Source organism: Peromyscus leucopus, chromosome 4 (assembly GCF_004664715.2).
Source record: "Peromyscus leucopus breed LL Stock chromosome 4, UCI_PerLeu_2.1, whole genome shotgun sequence".
Classification (NCBI taxonomy): domain Eukaryota; kingdom Metazoa; phylum Chordata; class Mammalia; order Rodentia; family Cricetidae; genus Peromyscus; species Peromyscus leucopus.
In genome coordinates this window covers 104720763-104740865 of record NC_051066.1, presented here as the reverse complement: position 1 = coordinate 104740865, position 20103 = coordinate 104720763, and the positions used below count along the sequence as shown (strand labels likewise).

Sequence of the window (20103 nt, the reverse complement as noted above, 5' to 3'; positions counted from 1 at the left end):
TTAACAGTACTTGAACATTTTTAATCACATCTAATGAATACATTAGTGAAAAGTTCTTTAAGAGCAATTGTCTCCTTTTTAAGTGTTGGGGTGAGCTCCAGTGTAGAGGTCAGAAGATAGTTTGCTGGAGTTGCTCTCCCACCATGGTGTCCTGGAAATTGCACTCAGATTGCAAGCGTGGCAGCAAATTGGGCCAGCCCAAAGTAGTTTTCTCTTTAAAAACTGTAACTTCTTGGCAACTTTCTGGTAAAATCCAGGTTTTCATACTGTTTGAAAGTCTTTGCTGATAGAAGCTTTGATAGGTATATTTAAGAACCTTTGGGAGCTTTAGATAAGCTGATAATGTGGACACCCTTTGGACAGTGTCTTTATCTTAAGCAATTGGGAAGTGAAGTCTCTAAAACGTTTACAAGTTGGGGTTTTTATAGGCTGACTTGACCTGTGTTCCTCTGTCCTCCACAGGGCGGCCCCCTGGTCCGGAGATGGAATATTGCACTGACAGAGAGTCCTACTCTTTAGCTGCTGGCCTGGCCCTGGGTATGGTGTGCTTGGGGGTGAGTAGTCAGTCTTCTGCTTTTAGCCAGGACGTCTGCATATTGAAAGGAACAGCCTTCACACTTAGCCCTGAAGGCCACTCTGCTCTCCTGCCACTTAACCCAGTGCCCAACCTTTTCTTCTTTCTGGATTCTTTTTTCAAAGTTTACAGTGGAGAAAAATTACAGTGAAGTGAGACTTTAAGATTTCTTTTCCCTAGCTTACATGTTTTTTATAGTTAAACTATGATATTTCTCTTTTATTTTTATTTTATGTGTATGAATATTTTGCTTTCATGTATGTCTGTTTACCATGTATGTGCAATGCCTGCAGAGCCCAGAAGATAGCATTGGATCCGCTGGAACTAGAGTTACACATAGCCACCATATGGGTGTTAGGTATTGAACCCAGGTCCTCTGGAAGAGCAACTAGTGCTCTTTACCACTGAACCATCTCTCCAGTTCTGACATTTCTTGAAAAAAGTTCAAGAGATAAGATGAAGAGTGGTAAATCACTCTGGAGAAAGGAGGGCTGGAGAGATCGCTCAGTGGGTGAGAATGTTTGCTGTGTATGTGTGAGAACTTGAGTTTGGAGCTCAGTACACACCAAGAATGATAGCGCAGGATACCCAGCATCCTCGTGTGGCCTTTGCATACATGTGTGTATGTGTACATTACATACACCCCACCCAGACACATGTGCTTATTCACACACATATAATGATCACACTTCTCTTTCTCTCTACACATACATGAATAGAAAAATAGTGAAAATATATATGATTAGAAGCCTTAAAAATCTGTAGTAATTGCTAGAAATAGCCCTAATCTTCCTTTGCTGCTCTGTTTAACACTGTTTCCAAGAGTTGCTATAGCAGCTCTTGCTTTGTAACAGAATGCAGTGTCAGGTTAACTCATCTTTAATTCCATCCAAGAGATGTCTACAAAACTACCAAAAACATTTCATGTAATTACTGTTTTTTACTTGGAATGTGATTGCCTTGAAAATCCACCAATGTAGTGTTCTAGTCAAGCTACATGATATTCAAAATGTTGACATGTGAGCTAAAGAGGCAGGTGGTACTGTGTAAAAAGCATCATACTGTGAATTGGGATTGGAATTTTGGTCTAGACTAGTGGTGAATCTGATTATTTGACTACATTAGTGTCTGTTGGTTAAGCAACCATATGACTGTTGAGCAGAACTGTTTGACATACAGTCCTGCCGTTTAGTAGCTAGGTAGGTAACCTTGGGCTGGTTAAATTGCACCTCCTTTTTCTCATTATAAATGAGATTTTTACTGATAGCTATTCAGTAGTATCCTACTTTTGTTCTGTTGGTCAAACACTGACCAGAAACCTTAGAGGAGGACAGGTTTATTTCTGCTCACCCTTCCTTGCTGGGCAGGAGCTCAAGTCAGGAACCTGAAGCAGAAACATGGAGGAGTACTGCTTGTGGTACTTTTGGTTGCTTCAGCTATTCTTAGCGAGCTTGTTTACAAAGAAACTGTGGGATGGTGCCTGCCACTGTGGGCTGGAGCCTCCTTGTCAGTTGATCATCGAGGCAGTCCCTACAGGCATGTCTACAGGCCAATCTCATGTAGACAGTTCCTCACCTGAGGCCTTTCTCTCAGGTGACTCTAGGCTGTGTCAGGTTAAGAAGTAAAGCTAACTAGGACAAATGGGGTTGCTGACTACAGCAGAATTGAACACGATATTGAGTAAATATCCAGTAAGTTATTGTGGTTGCCTGAAGAGAGCCATGGTGCAGTGATTATACTCAGGTGTTCACAGGTCAGATTTTTAATATGTACTCGGTCTTTTCCTTTACTCGGAATGTAACTTGTCTTTGACTCTGTGTTTTATGAAATGAAAGTATGTAGATCCGAGTGTAAATTATAATTTTTGAGAATTAATAGCTTGATATTAGTTAATGTGTAAAATCTTTATTGTAATTGGAAGGAACATAAAGATTAAAATACCCTCTTCTGAAGTGTGTCCCTTTGTTTACTATGGGTGTGTGTTACTAATTTACTGCTGTAAGACTTCTTTTCATCTCAGTTACTTGATTTTTCCAGCATGGCAGCAATTTGATCGGTATGTCTGATCTCAATGTGCCCGAGCAGCTGTATCAGTACATGGTTGGAGGTCATAGACGTTTTCAGACTGGAATGCACAGGGAGAAACATAAATCTCCAAGTTACCAAATCAAAGTAAGTCAAATCAGACTTAGAGATCAGAATGCCACAAGCTGAGAGGGCTAAGAGGCTAGCTTCAAAGTAGTGGTTCCTGCCAACAGTTTTAAGTGTGCTGTTGGTGTGTCAGCCTGGTGAATTCAGAGTTCTTACACGAGAAACTTCTCTCACCAGGAAGGAGATACCATAAATGTGGATGTGACTTGTCCAGGTGCTACTCTGGCTTTGGCTATGATCTACTTAAAAACCAATAACAGGTATGAGCACCCACTTGCCCCTTGCATGACATGTGGTGTCCTTTTTGTCCTCAGCAGTACAGTCTTCCCTTGTATATCTCCCCTGTGCAAGAGCAGCCTGATGTCTGCTCTCTCAGATATCAGGAACTGAGTAGACTTTATGTAGTGTTTGCTTTGGTAATACTGTTTATCAGAATGCTCGACTCATTGTGTTCAGGGTATTGGTCCCAGGACCCCTAAAGACACGAGAACTCACAAAAGCATGGGATTTGTGTGTAATATATGCACTTCATCTTGGTACTTAAAATCATCTGAGCTTACAATATGAGATACACTTATTCATACCGTATAAATGGTTGTTAATACTGTATTGTTTAGAGAAATAATGATTAAAAAAATCAAAAGACCATAAAGACCATCTGTTTAAGCTAGATTTTTTTTTTCCTCCTGATACTTTCAAGTAGAATCTTGAAAAAAAAAAAAAAGCTGCGCAGTTCCTTTCAGTAATTTGGCTTATCTTTGTGAGTACTTTTTAAGCCAGAAATACTTAGCAATATTCGGTACTTTGTTAGCATTTATAAAAATGGTTTCTGCTTTGTTTAGAAGCTTTTCTAATGACTAAACCTTCTGCTTTCCCAGTCTGTCCTGAGTTATGTCCCCAGCTCACCTTCTTTTCATTTGAAAAATATTCTGAGATTCATGAAACCCTATAACATTCGAAGTTCCTGCAATTAGGAAAATTCTATGCAGAATTAACGAAGTGGTAACAGATATCATTAACCTTCTGTTGGGATAAATGTTATGTCAGTGTCTTCTTGATACTGGAGATATTTCATTGAACAAGACAAAATTAAAAATACTGTCATGGAACTTATATTTTAATAGTGAGTCCTAAAAAAATAAATGTTATGCCAACATGTGTGAAGCATTAATGGAAAAGCTAGACCTTTGCTGGAGGGGAGAAATGATTTGATGTCTTTTGGGTTTTGATTACCTGGCTTTCTTGAGCAGTAATCTTCATTGATGTCCTCTGCCAACAGATCCATTGCCGACTGGCTGCGAGCTCCTGATACCATGTATTTGTTGGACTTTGTGAAGCCAGAATTTCTCTTGCTTAGGGTGCGGTGCTTTGTCATTTTCATCTTTCTTGACATGAAGGGGATGTTTTGTGATCCTCAAGTTTAGCTTACAACCCTAAATGCCTTTCCACGAAAGGATTTTACTTTTAACTTGCCACATTTTTCTGATTGGCAATGTTCTTTTGAAGTTTCCCAAATAGAACTTAGGAAGGATAAGAAAGATGACCAACCTGATCGATAATACTTGAAATGATGTTTCTTATATTTGTATTAAAAAACTTACTAAAAGGCAGCACATGACCAGGACCTTGTATTATTTTTTTAGTATTTTAAGGATGCAATAGTACTGTTAAGGTTGTAATGAGAGTAACAGTTTAGTACTGTCTAAAATTGTTCTGCATTTCTTTAATGTTTGATCCAGTACATGGAAGCTTTTAAATCGATATATAAGCCAAGCTATGGCTTTTCCCTTTGGAGTTTTCTTTCACAACAACTTAAAGCCTTTTCCAAACCCTTGAAACTTTGATGATGATAATGAAATGAATTTTAATTATTTTTAAGATCTAGATCTTTATATATTTAGTTGATAGTCTATGTTTTTTAAAGTAATCCTTAGTTGGGAACTAATCCTTAGCTATTTACTGCTATAATTGTTAAGAATTATGTGAGCTTTGTCTAATTAATTTTGTCTGTAATTCATTTTTAAGACACTTGCTCGGTGCCTGATTTTGTGGGATGATATTTTACCAAATTCCAAGTGGGTTGACAGCAATGTTCCTCAGGTAGGTACAAATAACCAATACTGTAACTTTAATAACATAAATTGTGATTTCTTGGAAGATTTTCCAAAGTGCTATAGAATATTTTTTTCTTAGGAAGGCAATTATTTATCCTTACGGTTTCTTCTTTTTAAAGATTTGTTTTACTGTTTTTAAGTGCGTGCATGCGCACACATAGTGTGATGCTTGAAGAAGCATCAGATCCTCCTGGAGCTAGAGTTACATGCAGTTTTGAGCTGCTTATAGTGGTTCTGTGAATTGAACTCAGTTCCTCTGGAAGAATAGTGCATTCTTGTAACTGCTGAGCTGTCTCTTCAGCTCATCTTTAGGGGGTATCTTTTGAAGACAGAGGAGCTTTCATTTTAAAAGTGTATTCTGAGGGCCATGGAGATGGCACAGCATTTGAAGTGCTTGCATTGGAAGCAAGAGGACCAGAGTTAGAACGTCCAGCTCTTGCCCTTCAGGCAGGTCCCACTTTGCAGGGGTGGTGTCCTGGTCCTGCTAGTGGTCACATTTCTTCACATGAGCCCTTAGTTCCCAGATCTATTGGAACCTTGAGGCTATCTCTGAACCTCTTCAGGCTATCCGATAGAGGTTATAGACTGGCATGGTGGGATGGGTAGTGATGGAGACTTCCCATTAAGCTTACTGTGAGTACTCTGCTCATGTGGTGGTGCTTTCTGAAGTGCTAGGGTGGATGTGATGTTAGTGTCCCCAGATCCCATGTAAATCCTGGTGGGAGAAGGTAGAGATGGGACTAGACATATTGGTGACCTCTGGGTTTGATTAAGAGATCTTTCCTCGATGGATATGGCAGAAGAGGGTCAAGGGAGATTCCTGGCATCAACCTCAGGTCTCTGTACCCATGTACACACAGGCGCAGGCTCACATACATACACAAACGAGCTTAAATGTATACATGCTGCACACCAGATGCACATGCACATGAAAAGTTGTTAAAAAAAAAAAAAAAGGGAAAAAAATTGTATATTGACCACCGACCTCTCTCAGCCTTTTGTCCTCAGAGGCTTTGAAATTGTATTGTTTAAAATTAAACTGGAACACTCTTGATATTTTATTCTAATTATACATTTATCTTAAGATTCTGGTTATAAAATTTGCATTTTTATTGCACACATACTAAAAAGCTGGGTATATTAGTTAAAAGCAAGCAGTCTCCTTTGTAACAAGACTTCAGAAGCATTACTATAACTAGCTGTTGCCAGTGTGGGTCCTGCATTGTTTCCAATCTATACCCTGAGTAGAACACTTCTAAAACTAAAATGTGAATGGACTTTATATGAACTCGCATATTACTGATACATTCTGTAGGTAACATTTTACTGTATAAGCTAGTTTAATTGCATGTCTGTTGGCTTACCCATCCCATTATTTTATGCATAATTTTTGAATACATTTTCAAGTTGTAAACAGTAATGGGACTTGTCCCTAATATATCAGTATATGTATCATTAACTAGATATCAGTTTTCATTTTTTTCTACTGAGTGAAAATTTCTGAATCATAGAACACAATTAAATGTACTGTTTAATAAGATGTGACTAATGGTGTACCTATGGACACAAAACTGTGTCGAGTACGCTGCTGCTCTGAACAGTATCCTTCCATACTCAAACATTCTATTTTTTTCCCCAGTGCGCTAATCTTACTGATGAATTTCCTTTAATGAAGTCACCTACAGTACATATCTTTTGTGTGAGCCTTCCACCGAACATGGTGTGTGATACTACTGGGTGTGTTAATAGTCCATCCTTTAGGTTTTTCTGCACGTGATCATGCCAGTTTCTTTTCTGTTGCTTGTTGGGCACCTGGGCAGCTTCAGCTTCCGGCTATCATGGATCAGGCTCCTGTAAAGATTTGCAATAAGTAATGCACAGTTGCTGAAATTTAGTGTTCTGTGGGCATTGGGCAGAATCACCCCGAAGGAAGGGTTGTTAGGACCTGGCTGGGCTCACAGGCACACTCCATACTCCACCTGAGGTTTGGTAATGTTTTTGTATTTCCTGTACACCTTTACTTGCTTGCAAGTGATTATCTCTCTCCTTCTCTTTGATCTCTCCTGTTTTGATTTTTTATTTTTATTTTTTATAACTTAGAGACCATAGGATGATGACAAAAGCCCAGATTCTAGAGGGCTTTTCATTGCAGTTATTTACAACTCATATTCTTAGTGATGCTTTTTTAGTTGATGATCAAGTGTGGTGTTGTGACCATGGCTGTAGCTAACACAAAAGACTTCTGTTTACAGCGTGCCAATTCTAAGAGTTGTCAGTGGATTACCTTCCATCATGTTCATGTGTAGATGAATCACAGAGCTGTCAGGCAACTTGGGTGTGGCCTTAGAGTTGGCTTTGGAGCCATGCCCAAGCTCCAGTGCACATGTTCTGTTAAAGAGCCAAAGGAGGCCCAGAGACATGGCTCGGTAAAGGCTCTTGCTGCCCAACCTGGTGACCTGAGTTTGATTCTAGGAACCTCTGCATGGTAGGAGAATTGTGGTTACAAGAAGTTCTCTGACCTTTATACATGTACCATGGCATGTTTGTATGTGCCCACACACAATAAATAAAATAAATACATACACAAATAATTTTAAAAAGTAATTCAAAGGAACTTAGACATGCCTACTGTCAAAATGAAACAACCTGTTCCTATATGAAGTTATAGATGAGTTCTAATATATATGAACTGTATATATACAGTTGTCCCTATATATATAAATCACTCACTTTGGATTTTATTTTCTGTCTTGACAGATTATAAGAGAAAATAGTATCTCTCTGAGTGAAATTGAATTGCCTTGTTCAGAGGACTTGAATTTGGAAACCTTGTCGTAAGTAATGTAATACATTATTCACTATGTTAGGACCTGACAGATCAGTTTACTTACATAGGAGAACTATCCATCGCCTGATTTGAGTAATTCTGAATCCCTCATGTTTGTAATCATTATTTATATGATATCCACAGATTGTGTGTGTGTGTGTGTGTGTGTGTGTGTGTGTGTGTGTGTGTGTGTGTGTGTAAATAAAGCTCAGGAGGTAGAGACAGGACATCAGGCATCCTTAACTATATAAGTGAGTTCAAGGCTACCCTTGGACATATGAGAACCTGTCTCCAAAAAAAGAAAAAAAAATGGAAATTTAGTTGTATTTTCTCCTTTTTCATTCTTTCCATGAAGGGGTCGGGGGGAGCTTTTTAAAATTGTCCTTTGTAGTATATGAAAGAATGTTATGTCAGTAATGGTCACATAATCTGCAAAAATCCACAGAAATCTGATGATTGGTTAGGGGGCTTTCTTCAGCATTCTCAGAAGACTAAAAATTGGTTTGGAGAAGATGAGTTTTTTATTTTTATCCCAAGAGGATAGGTGATAATGGATTTTACAGGACAGTAACAACATTATGTTTTCTGTAATCTGTTTTCAGGCAAGCACACGTCTACATCATTGCAGGAGCCTGCTTGTCTCTGGGTTTTCGATTTGCTGGCTCAGAAAACTTATCGGCATTTAACTGTTTGGTGAGAACTAGCTTGGCTCGTGCTGCTGTGCTCTGAGTGTTCCTTCTGGTTTACCAGTAAAGCCTTAAGATGCCACTTTTAACTTTGGATTTTTCTTTTTTTTTTCCAGCATAAATTTGCAAAAGATTTTATGAATTATTTATCTGCACCCAATGCTTCTGTAGTAAGTCTATTTTTTTTTCTTTCCCCTATTTGGGAATAAAGTAAACAAAGAAAATTCATAGGTAAGCCAGAAACTCATAGGTTATCAAATACTTTTGCTATTTAATTGAAAAGATTTGAAGCACTGCTCATCTTTGTGTTTGGTTTTAAGATAATAAATTAGGTGAGAATATGGCTACCCTTCAGACTATGATTAGCCTGGGAGGATGCGTGTATTTCTAATTCTGTGACAAGAGAGTAAATAGGAGAGGTATAATATTTGTAGATCGTCATACTTCATATTTTGTCATGTCACTGAATACCAAAAGTTTCCTTTATAAAAAAAACTAGGGAGGATACAGTTGCTCTTAAGACATTATTTTTCTGATAACAAGGAGACTACAAGATTTTATTTCCTGGTTAACAACACAGACCTATGCAGTCATTTTTATAATGTGAAAAAGTTAGGAATACCAGAAATTCCTGAAGTATTTCACTAAGTTATGGCATATCCACATGCTCTTACACATTGGAAGTAGCAACATCATGATGTATAGGGTTTTTTTTTTTGTGTGTATATGTGTGTGTGTGTGTGTGTGTGTGTAAAAATTGCTTATAAGCTACTAGGAGAGTTAACGTGTAGTGCTGTCTGATTTTCGTCTATAAGTATATATGTATGTATGGGAAGACTTTCTGAGAGAATGATGTCTACAGGGATAATGTCAGTTCTAGGTGGTTGGAGCATTGTTATTTACTTGATGATGCTCTATTTTTAAACTCTCTACATTGAATTTGTATTTCATAATCAGAGTATTCATTTTTATAGATTCAGTTTTAAAGTTATAAACATCTGTAATCTTCCAATGTCAGATATTTTGGTAATTAAGAAACATAATTACAGCTAACATAGAGTCATGTTTTTGTGTCACCAGACGGGGCCCTACAACCTCGAAACCTGCCTGAGTGTGGTGCTCCTGTCTCTTGCCATGGTGATGGCTGGCTCTGGGAACCTGAAGGTGTTGCAACTCTGTCGCTTCCTGCACATGAAGACGGGTGGAGAGATGAACTATGGTTTCCACTTGGCCCACCACATGGCCCTGGGCCTTCTCTTTTTGGGAGGAGGAAGGTAATGAATATGTTTTATTTTGTCTGTTCCTTAATAAAAAGAGCTCATGAGAGAGATCTGTAAAAGTGATCTGGTTTTTTTTTTTAGTTTTAATAGAACATTTTTCTGTTGTTGGCCTTTTTCATATAAATGTTGGAATTTGTCATTTTCCGTAGTAAATAACCTGATAAAACATTAATTAGAACTGCATTGACTCTACTCCAGTTGCAGAGAGTTTGCCATCCTTTCTTTTATCTGTGACTTCACTTATTTATCTGATGTCTGTGACCTTAGCCAGCTGTTCTAATTTCTGAGTTATGTAGGCTTATTTTCACCTCTCTAGAAGTATAAAAAAAATAAAGATTTAAAAGTTAGAGATTATGGGGAAGATGTGCATTTTCTTTATATGTTTTGTGACAATTGCTTCTTTTTAGTAATTAGGAATTATGAATCCTTAAAGGCTAGGGCTATAGCTCAGGCATAAAGTACTTCCCTGTCTTGTACAGGGCCCGACCTTTGAATTTTTTTTTTTTTTTTTTGGTTTTTCGAGACAGGGTTTCTCTATGTAGCTTTGCGCCTTTCCTGGAACTCACTTGGTAGCCCAGGCTGGCCTCAAACTCACAGAGATCCGCCTGCCTCTGCCTCCCAAGTGCTGGGATTAAAGGCGTGCGCCACCACCGCCCGGCCGACCTTTGAATTTTTGCAACAACAATAAACATTAAAGAGCCAACAAGAATGAGTAAAGGAATGTTAACTGTTATTCTGTTTTTAAACCATCATGTTTTCTGGAAGATTTATACTTATAACAGCCTGCACTGTTATGTTTAATCCCCAAGTTTCTAGTGTTAATATCTGAATATTCATCTTTGAATTTTGATTTACCAAAATGATAAAGTACTTCATTGTCTTTACTCTGCTGTTATAGGATAAACCTTGCTTATTAATCCCTGGGTTGAATTTTAACATTTGTAGAATGTTGCTTTTGTTTTGAATAATGTTCATTCTGGAAATGATGCAGGGATTAACTGTAAAGAGATGTGTCCACACCAAAGATGATACACTTTGTTTATCATGGCACCTCACCAGTATACCTTGTTACAGAACCCCACTTTTCTGATTCAAGAATGCCTTGTAGAAGAGAGCAGGGAAATTAATGTCTGTCCACACTGAATTTGCTCTGCAGGTACTCTTTGAGCACATCCAACTCGTCCATTGCTGCTCTTCTCTGTGCTCTTTACCCACATTTCCCAGCCCACAGCACTGACAACCGGTGAGTCCTCTGCATTGCTTAGCACTGTTTCCTGAGTTCTCTAAGGGTAATCAGTTTGCTTTGCTTTCATGGACTGTTGCTTTGTTTTTGAACTTACCTTCTTGACTAAATCTTTTAAGCATCTCTTTCAAAGTATTAAACTAGAAGAAAATTCTGGACATCTGATACCTGATCATTCTCACATCTGTGAAATTGTGAACCTGTATGTAGGCCAGATAGAGTTTTCTCTTGGTACAAATTTCCCATACAAACTTTAGTAGCCAAGGGAAGTAAAATATATATATATAATATATAATATATATATATATATATATATATATACACACACACACACACACACACACATACATACATACATATATAACATAAATATATAATATATGTCTTTACTTATATATGTATTTAAGATTATTTAATTCCAAGAAAAAACTTAATCTGATTTAGTGGCAATGTGAATTCCTTCTTTAACACAGTAGCTGAGCAGTTTTGTGTAAGTGACATCAAAGAGACAAAAATAGAGACCTATAAAAAAATGAAACAGACAATTTAGAAGTGACAGGAAGCAGTAGCCCCAGAAGTCATAAAGTAAGCAGTACAGAGCATTTAGAGAGCTTGTAAAGCACAAAGAATTACTAATCATTCTTCTCCTAGAACGTGCATTGGGAAAGAAAACAGTTCCTTATAAATGATATTGTAGGGCTGGAGAGATGGCTCAGAGCTTAAGAGCACCAGTAGCTCTTCCAGAGGCTCTGAATTCAGTTCCTAGCAACCACATGGTGGCTCACAACCATCTATGATGAGTTCTGGTGTGCAGGCATATATGCAGGCAGAACACTGTACATAATAAATAAATAAACCTTAAATAAACGAATAGATCTTGAATGGATGAATAAATAAATGACATTGTAGGCAGTTGGCACTGTACTTAATTGATGGCACCCTCTGTTGTCTGCCCAAAGAAGAGTCAACAGCATTCTTTGTCTGGTAGTGAGGGGTCAGGAGCCCTTGAAATCACTTCAGCCGTCACTGCCATCTACAGTGTTGTGTATAACCAATAACAGAAAAAGGCTGCATTGCAAAAGTAGCCTGATCTGAAATCCAAACTGCTAGGTGGAGCATAAGAACATTGTTAACTTTCTACATACAGCTCTGACATGTGGCCTCCATCCTGTCATTTAAAATGGTTTGGTGACTTGTTAAATTCAGTTACTAGGTGATTACAGTGGAATGCCAGTCATGTGATTAGTTGAATTTTCTCCCTCCATCCCTTTCTTTGAGACAAGGTCTTATTGTATATTCAGAGTTTGCATGGAACTAGCTATATGACCCTGGCTGACTTTGAACTTGTGATCTTCTACTTCAGCTTCCTGCATTTTGGGATTATAGGCATGTACCATCACACCTATCTTAAGGCAATTTGATGATAAAAATCAAGAAACTTTATGTAAGTCTGGGGGTGTAACATAGTGGCAGGGTGCTTGCTTAGCATGTGGAAGGCCCAGGATTCAATATCTAATACTGCCCTCCCTTTTTAAATATAACTAATAGCTAGGATTTTTTCTCCTTTTTAGTTTTATGTTTGATACACTTATAGTAGTGAATAGATTTGAGTGAGACGAGGGGAGGCTGTTTTTTTTTTTTTTTTAATTTCTAGTTTTTGTGTGTGTCCTATATGTGTATGTGGGGGCTAGAGATTGACATTGGGTATTATTTTCATCTGTCACTCTCCATTTTACTTTTTGAGATAGGGTTCCTACTGAATATAGAGCTTAACTGGCTGGCCACCGAGCCCCTGGAGTCCCAGGATCCACTTGTCTTCAGTTTCCTAGCACCGGGAAGTTACAGCTGTATGCCTCTGCACCAGGATTATGTTAGTTCTGGGATCCACCCCACTGAGTCATCTCTTCAGCCCTGGTCTATCTTTTTTCTTTATTGTAATCTCATTTCGTTATTCTTTAATGGTTTCTAAAAATTAAGCATTTGTGTTTACATTTAAAATACAAATTGTAAAGTTAAAATTTTTAAAGTGAGGATTCAAAAGCAGACCTACAAACACATGGCTACTCTCACCCATCACTGTCTTGCTGTGTATTTCAGTGGTGTGTGTGATTGTTTGTATGCAAGGATGTAGACATAGAGAGCTTTGCTCCCTCCCTGAGGAGAACTGACTGGTGTCCTTTCTTCCCTATCCACCCCGAAGAAAACAACTGCAGCATATCCCTGAGAAAGGTGACAAGAGATGTCTTGTGTGGAGCAGCCAAGAATGGTTGAATGGAACTGTTGTTTTAAATCAGTGTTCAGGCCATCGTTAATAAATATTTTCCTGTTAAGACATGTTTTACTTTCTTTTATTAAACTTTTTACCTGTGAACTCAGACAAAGAATTCTTGGACCAAATATTACATAAGTAGTTTCTTGGAATTTCTCTGTCTCCTTTGGGGCTGCAAGATGGCTCAATAGGTAAAGGTGCTTGCCACCAAGCCTGACGATGGCCTGAGTTCAATCGCCTGTACCCAAATGGTGGGAGGAGAGAACTGACTCTCAGTTGTTCTCTGACCTCTGCATACATGTAATCCTATGTGCATACTTACACTAAGTGTAATAAAAATTTTTAACTAGAATTTCTCTGTACTTTTAGTTGAATATTTCAGATTCTTTATAGGAAGGTATTTATCGCCCCAGCTTCTTGTAGCCTGTCAGCAACAGTGATTGTCAGTCTCCTGATCTTGTCACTTCCCTGTTTTCTGTGCACAGGTATCATCTCCAGGCCCTTCGGCATCTCTATGTGTTAGCTGCAGAACCACGGCTCCTGGTACCTGTGGATGTGGATACCAACACACCCTGCTATGCCCTTATAGAAGTTACTTACAAGGTAACTCTTCCGGTCATCTTTATAGGCTAGAGTATTTTCAAAGCATTGTAGCAGAAGGTGATGATGCTAGGTTGAACAGTCATAAAAATGAAGCCTCCCTCCCAAGTTGCTGCTCACTGCCGGGCCATTCAGGCTCGCTCTTATATTGGGGTCATTTTTGGCATCTCCAGCTGTCCCTTTGTCTTTACAGCTGATCACTGGGAAATGTTCCCAGTAACATTGTTAAATTGTTCTGCAAAGTCAGTTGGGTTAGAATGATTTTTTTTTTTTTTTTAGATTTATTTATTATGTATGCAGCATGTATGACTGCAGGCCAGAAGAGGGCACCAGATCTCATTGCAGATGGTTGTAAGCCACCATGTGGTTGCTGGGAATTGAACTCAGGACCTCTGGAAGAATAGTCTGTGCTCTTAACCTCTGAGCCATCTCTCCAGCCCCTAGAATGATTCTTAAAGTGTGGTTTTGCTGAACATTTGAAATCCCTAAATTGTGTATTTGAGTGATCTTTCATTGACATGCATACATAGATTACAAATCATGTAGTCAGTACCAAATCAGTAAATACTGTTTGTCAAAATGTGCTCCATTTAGGAGATGTGAAAGTGAGGCGATGATGTCATATTCCTGAAGGAAATGAATGGCTAGGTGTGGGTGCAGTGATAACAGTGTGATAATTGAAGGGGTATGTGGTATGATAGAGTGCTCTTATCCTGCTGAAGAGTTTGGTCTGAGAAATGGAGCTTCTTCTCAACATGTGTATAAACCCATGCTGTGGAAGCTGCCCAGTGAAGGGCAGTCCTCCAAGATGGTGATGGTGATAAATGCTCTGTAATAGGATTTAGGCTTGAGTCTTTTGAGATTTGAGTATTAAGGCTGTAGCTGTAGATCAGCCCCAGAATGCTTGCTTGGTGTGCACCAGACTGTGGGCTTAGTTTAGCACTGCCAAGGAAAAAGACTATCAGAGGGAGTCTTAGGGTTCCTATTGCTGTGAAGTAACACCATGGCCACCGCAGTTGTTACCAAGGAAAACATTTCATTGGATGCCTTGCAGTTTCAGAGGTTTAGTCCATTATCATGGCAGGACATGGCAGCAGTGAGGCAGACATGGTGCTGGAGAAGGAGCTGAGAGTTCTATATCTTGATCTGTAGGCAACAGGAAGTGAACTATTTACCACACTAGTGTGGCTTGAGCAAAGGAGACTTTCAAAGCCCACCCCCACAGTGACACACTTTCTCCAACAAGGCCACACCTCCTAATGGTGCCACTCCCTCTGGAGTCCATTTTCGTTCAAACCACCCCAGAGAGGTGGTGCTGTTCCATAGTAATGTGCAGACCATGAGCAAGGGGAAGGCACAGAGGGACATTTGACCCACGCTGGCTGTGTTTTACTTTTGTAAAGGGCACTCAGTGGTATGAACAGACCAAAGAAGAACTGATGGCTCCAACCCTTCTTCCAGAACTTCATCTCTTAAAGCAGGTAAGTTGGCGTGACTTAGGTGGTCTATCTAGGGGGTAAATTGAAACAGAATTGCATAGCAATAAAGTCCCCTCCCTTCCCCATTTAAGAAAACAGGAAAGCAGCAACAGCTGGAGGAATATTTAGGAAGGATAGAGGTGTTGTCTTAGTGGTCTTTACTAATAGTCTATGTCCTTTCAGAACACGATTCACCTGCAAGCAATTGGATCTTAATATCCTATCGGTGGCTCATTGGAGCCAAGTCACTATTTCCTCTAAGAAGCATGTTCAGTTTGCCAGCTTTGAGTGACTGTGTTTACATTTTCCCTGCAGATGAAAGTTAAAGGGCCAAGATACTGGGAACTGCTCATAGATTTAAGCAAGGGAGAGCAGCACTTGAAGTAAGTATGCTGAATTCTTACTCATGCCTTTCCAGCAGTGCATAGACGTCTACAGGGAGGGGAGATTCTGGAGTAGTGTCTGCGACTTGTTTGCCATTCTTTGATCTCATCCAAGCACATATAAAGTATGTTGAACAGTGTGGTCTATGTCTTTGAAGCAGGATTTGTTTTAAAATGTAAAAGTTTTAATTTGAAAGTCAAACTGTAATGTTCACATGTGTTCATTGAGAAACTAGAACCGACTTAGCTTTAGACAGTGACAGGGTTTTCTGCGGGTGCAGTAGGATTTGGTTTAAAGGGGACTTTTTATAACTGCTGACGCTTGTCAGACATCTTCTGTTGCTCTCTTTTACTGTTGTCTTGTTACAACTAACATAAGGTTGTGGTAGACTGCTTTCAGGTAGAATAAGTTATGTGCAAGTAATTATTTTAGCATTTTAATTTATACCTTGGGAAGTGTGTAATTTATTTAAATTCATAAAAAGTTTCATAGTTGCAGTTATATCATCTTATTCTCTAGTAACTAATTTCTATTTATTCTCTTAGGTTAATTAGTATTTTCTACTGCAAACCAATTACTAGATCTTTAGTATTTGCAGTGTCTCAGGCATATTTCTAGGGACGTAGGAACCAGCAGTTTGAGGTGAGATCCCTGAGAAGCTCAGTGTTGAGCAGGTACAATCCCAGAATCTCAGGACCACAGCAGAGTGGAAGTGCATCCTCACTTATGTGCACGAGTTCATTTTGTGTGTAGTAAATGATCCTACCAGAGAGTGGAGCAGACTTCCTCTCCTCTAAAAGTGGCTCTGGAAAGCACTGACTTCAGCAGAGACCTACCAGTCAAACCTCCTGTAAAGTCATCTTTCTGTTTTTTGTTTTGTTTTGTTTTTCTTTCAGGTCCATTCTTTCTAAGGATGGAGTTTTATATGTAAAGCTCAGGGCAGGCCAGCTGTCCTACAAAGAAGATCCAATGGGGTGGCAGAGTTTGTTGGCGCAGACTGTTTCTAACAGGAACTCAGAAGCTCGGTCGTTCAAGGTAGTGTAACCATGTTCTTTTATTGCTACAGATTGTAAAACCTAATTGGCTGGGCGATGGTGGCACATGCCTTTAATCCCAGCACTCCGGAGGCAGAGGGAGATGGATCTCTGTGAGTTTGAGGCCAGCCTGGGCTACAGAGTGAGTTCCAGGAAAGGTGCAAAGCCACACAGAGAAACCCTGTCTCGAAAAACCAAAACAAAAACCTAATCGATCGGCCATGGTTTGTTTCCACTGCTTTCTTTTGTGACACCCATAATAAAATGGGACATCCTGCTAATATTCTGTGTAAGACTTGTATTTAATGCCACCTATGATGAACCTCCATACTACAAGCAGTATTTGGTTTAATTATTTTACTTACTACTTCCTCAAATAGAGGAAGAATTTTGCAAGTTAGCACTTTTTTCTCACCCACCCTACCCCCCTTTCTTTTGGCAGTGTTTCAGTGTGTTGATCAGGCTGGCACCTCCTTTCCCTGGCTCACCTTTACCCTTTATCTAGAGACTGAACCAGGGCTTTATACATGCGATTAAATGTTCTCCCATTAGCTGTAAGGCAGCCGTGACCTCACATTTGATTCCCTTGCCCTAGTCTCCTGAGTGTTGAGGTTATGGGCATATACCACCATACTTGGCTATATTCCATTGGGGGAAATTTCCATTTTTAAACCATCATTTGTTTCTTTAATCTTGATGAAAATGAAATGATACAGTTTGAGTCTTGATTTTTTAATTTATTTCATAGTAGTCAGCTACTAGTACAGTAGTGTTTAAAATGAAGAAATAGTTAATAAAAGTATGAGTTAAAATTCATTACTGTGGAGGGGTCAGTATATATTCTGTGTTTTAGAATTCATTTCCATCATTAGAAATGTGTTCTGTAGTCTCACATTAAACTTGGGAAATTAATCTTAGCTTTTTTGTTTTGTTTTTTCCAGAGCTGAGGACTGAACCCAGGGCCTTGCACTTGCTAGGCAAGCGCTGTACCACTGAGCTAAATCCTCAACCCCTAATCTTAGTTTTTAAGAGTTTTGTGGGCGGATGTTTGCTGAGGATCCTCAGAGTACTTGGGACCCACATAGCAAGGATGTGTCCCCTCAGCAGCCAAGGGGCAGGCACAGAACTTGGCTCTGTATCCCCGAGGAAGGAGCTAACAGATTATTATAATTCAGCTTACATTTGATCTGAGATCAGTCAGTTGACCTTGAGCCTTTCTCATAGTTACCAGGTTGTAAAGCTCTGAAATTTCCAGCTTTGATGTCAGTGTGCTGTTCTTGGCAGCAAGCAAAAGATTATCTCTGGAATATTTTGAAGGTTTTCTGTTTGTTTTTGTTCTTAAGCTTAAGTTGGCACTATTTCTTTTTTTATTATTAAGAAATTTCTGTTCATTTTACTCACCAACCACAGATGCCCCGTCCTCCCTCCTCTTGCCCCAGCACTATTTCTTTTCTTTCTTTCTTTTTTAAATTAGAGCCTATATGAAAAGTTAATCCAATTTATAGGAAAAATAGATAAATTATAACTTAGTTTTGACTATTGAAAGTATATAAAAATTAAAAGTTAGCTCAGTGTCCTGCCTGCTAGGAGTTTAGAAATATAATAGGAATCTAAATTGGAAATACTCCATTTTCAGTCTTGAACATTAAATTGTATACTGAGGATTTTTCCTACTAATTTTTTAAATTGTAGTAAAATACACAAAACATGAAATTAGTGCCTGAGCTGTTTTTAGATGTGAAATGCTTTTGAACGATAATAGATACAATGTTGACATGTAGCCATCACTAGAATAATTACAATTTGCAGACCTAAGCTTTCCCTATTAACACTAACTCCTCGGCTAGCCCTTTTTGTCTGTGTGATTCTAGTTCCTCTAAGGACCTCATATGTGAAGGATCATAGTGATTGTCCTTTTGAGGTGGCCTACTTGACTGAGACTCCTCTTTTCTTACTCTTCCATAGTACTTGTACTTCTTAAAAAAAATTAATTTATTTTACATCCTAGACACAGTTTCCCCTCCCTCCTCTCCTCTCCTCCTAGTCCCTTCCCCCATCACCCCTCTGTCCTCATCCCCCAATCCACTCTTCCTTTTCTGTTCAGAAAAGGGCAGGCCTCCCATGGATATCAACAAAATATGGCATATCAAGTTGCAGTAAGACTAAAAACCTCTCCTCATATTAAGTCTGGACAAGGCAACCAAGTATGAGGAATGAGTTCCCAAAAGCCAGCAAAAAAGTCAGAGACAGCCCCTGCTCCCACTGTTAGGAGTCCCACAAGAGGACCAAGCCACACAACTGTAACTATGCAGAGGGCCTAGGTCAGACCCATGCAGGCTCCCTGGTTCTTGGTTCAGTCTCTGTGAGCCCCTAAGTACTTGTACTTATAAGCAGGCTTTTTAGTTAGACATAGGGAAGAAAGCCTTTTAAAAGCGTATAAGAAAGGTGTGGGAGCCCAAAGAGGTTTCCTAGTGAGATCTGAGCTTGCTTTACCCAGCAGGGCTGCATAAGGGGATGGATTGCATGCAAGGTTACTAGGTGTTTGGAAGGGTCTGCACTTGGCTGTGCTGGGGGAGGTCCTTTGCTCCACCCCTTGGCATTCCTTTAAAAAGCCCTTTAGGAGAGACAGAAGGGGCTGGTGGATTAGGATTTAGGCCCTCCTGAGGCTATCCTGTGTTTTCTGTCTGTCTCTCTCCCCTCTAAATCTCTTATTCCTCACTCCTCAGAGTACCCTGGGGGAATAGGTGGGGTCGGCCCCCCACAGGTAGATCAACACTTCATATTAACTTATGCAAAAGCTTCTTGCAATTTCCTAACAGAAGAGGGTAACAGAGCTCTAGCTTGTTTTGTCTTTTGGGACAGTGAAAAGAGGGGCTAGAGATATTAGGCCTTACAGTATGAGCAGAAAGAGAGGTAAAAGTTGGTTATCTCACTTCAAGTGTGGTTTGTTTTTCTTTTTTAGCCAGAAACAATTTCATCTTTCACTTCTGACCCAGCTCTTCTGTCCTTTGCTGAATATTTCTGCAAACCGTCTATGAACATGGGTCAAGTAAGTATTATATGGTTTGCTGGGCCTCAGGATAAGACTTTATTAGTTCCATCAATAGACAACCAAAGTCACCTGCAATATTACCATCTACCTTTGAGACTGATGACATCCTTCACATTGTTAGATGTTTTTGCTTGGAAAATAGAGATTGTCACAAAAACATTTAGTAGCTTTCTACCCTAATAGGAGAAAAAGGTTACAAAGCTAAGGTACCAGCTTTGATGGGTGACGTTTCTTGTGTCCATTCTTGAAAATTTGTTCTCAGTGTGTAGCACCTTTCTTGGTTTTGTAAACGTTCAGTGGTTTTGTCTCCTTTGTATATTAACTTTTCTTGCTCTTTGTCACACAACTGTTCTCTTCAGAATTTCACACGTCTAGTGACCTTTGTTCAGCAAATTATTTAGAAAGGGAAGA

At 39.2% G+C, this 20103-nt stretch overlaps 1 protein-coding gene across 2 annotated transcripts in view; it reads left to right on the top strand.

Moving 5' to 3' along the window:
- The window catches only part of Anapc1 (anaphase promoting complex subunit 1), an 83163-nt gene that overhangs the window by 52674 nt on the left and 10386 nt on the right, over positions 1 to 20103 (top strand). For both annotated transcript variants that reach the window (XM_037205209.1, XM_028893402.2), the window contains exons 30-44: positions 463 to 554; positions 2612 to 2746; positions 2903 to 2985; positions 4005 to 4083; positions 4751 to 4825; positions 7597 to 7673; positions 8269 to 8359; positions 8469 to 8522; positions 9433 to 9626; positions 10789 to 10875; positions 13630 to 13747; positions 15148 to 15225; positions 15538 to 15605; positions 16503 to 16641; positions 19603 to 19689. In XM_037205209.1, the coding sequence (XP_037061104.1) occupies positions 463 to 554; positions 2612 to 2746; positions 2903 to 2985; positions 4005 to 4083; positions 4751 to 4825; positions 7597 to 7673; positions 8269 to 8359; positions 8469 to 8522; positions 9433 to 9626; positions 10789 to 10875; positions 13630 to 13747; positions 15148 to 15225; positions 15538 to 15605; positions 16503 to 16641; positions 19603 to 19689 (1457 nt within the window). The remainder of the gene's footprint in view (positions 1 to 462; positions 555 to 2611; positions 2747 to 2902; positions 2986 to 4004; positions 4084 to 4750; positions 4826 to 7596; positions 7674 to 8268; positions 8360 to 8468; positions 8523 to 9432; positions 9627 to 10788; positions 10876 to 13629; positions 13748 to 15147; positions 15226 to 15537; positions 15606 to 16502; positions 16642 to 19602; positions 19690 to 20103) is intronic.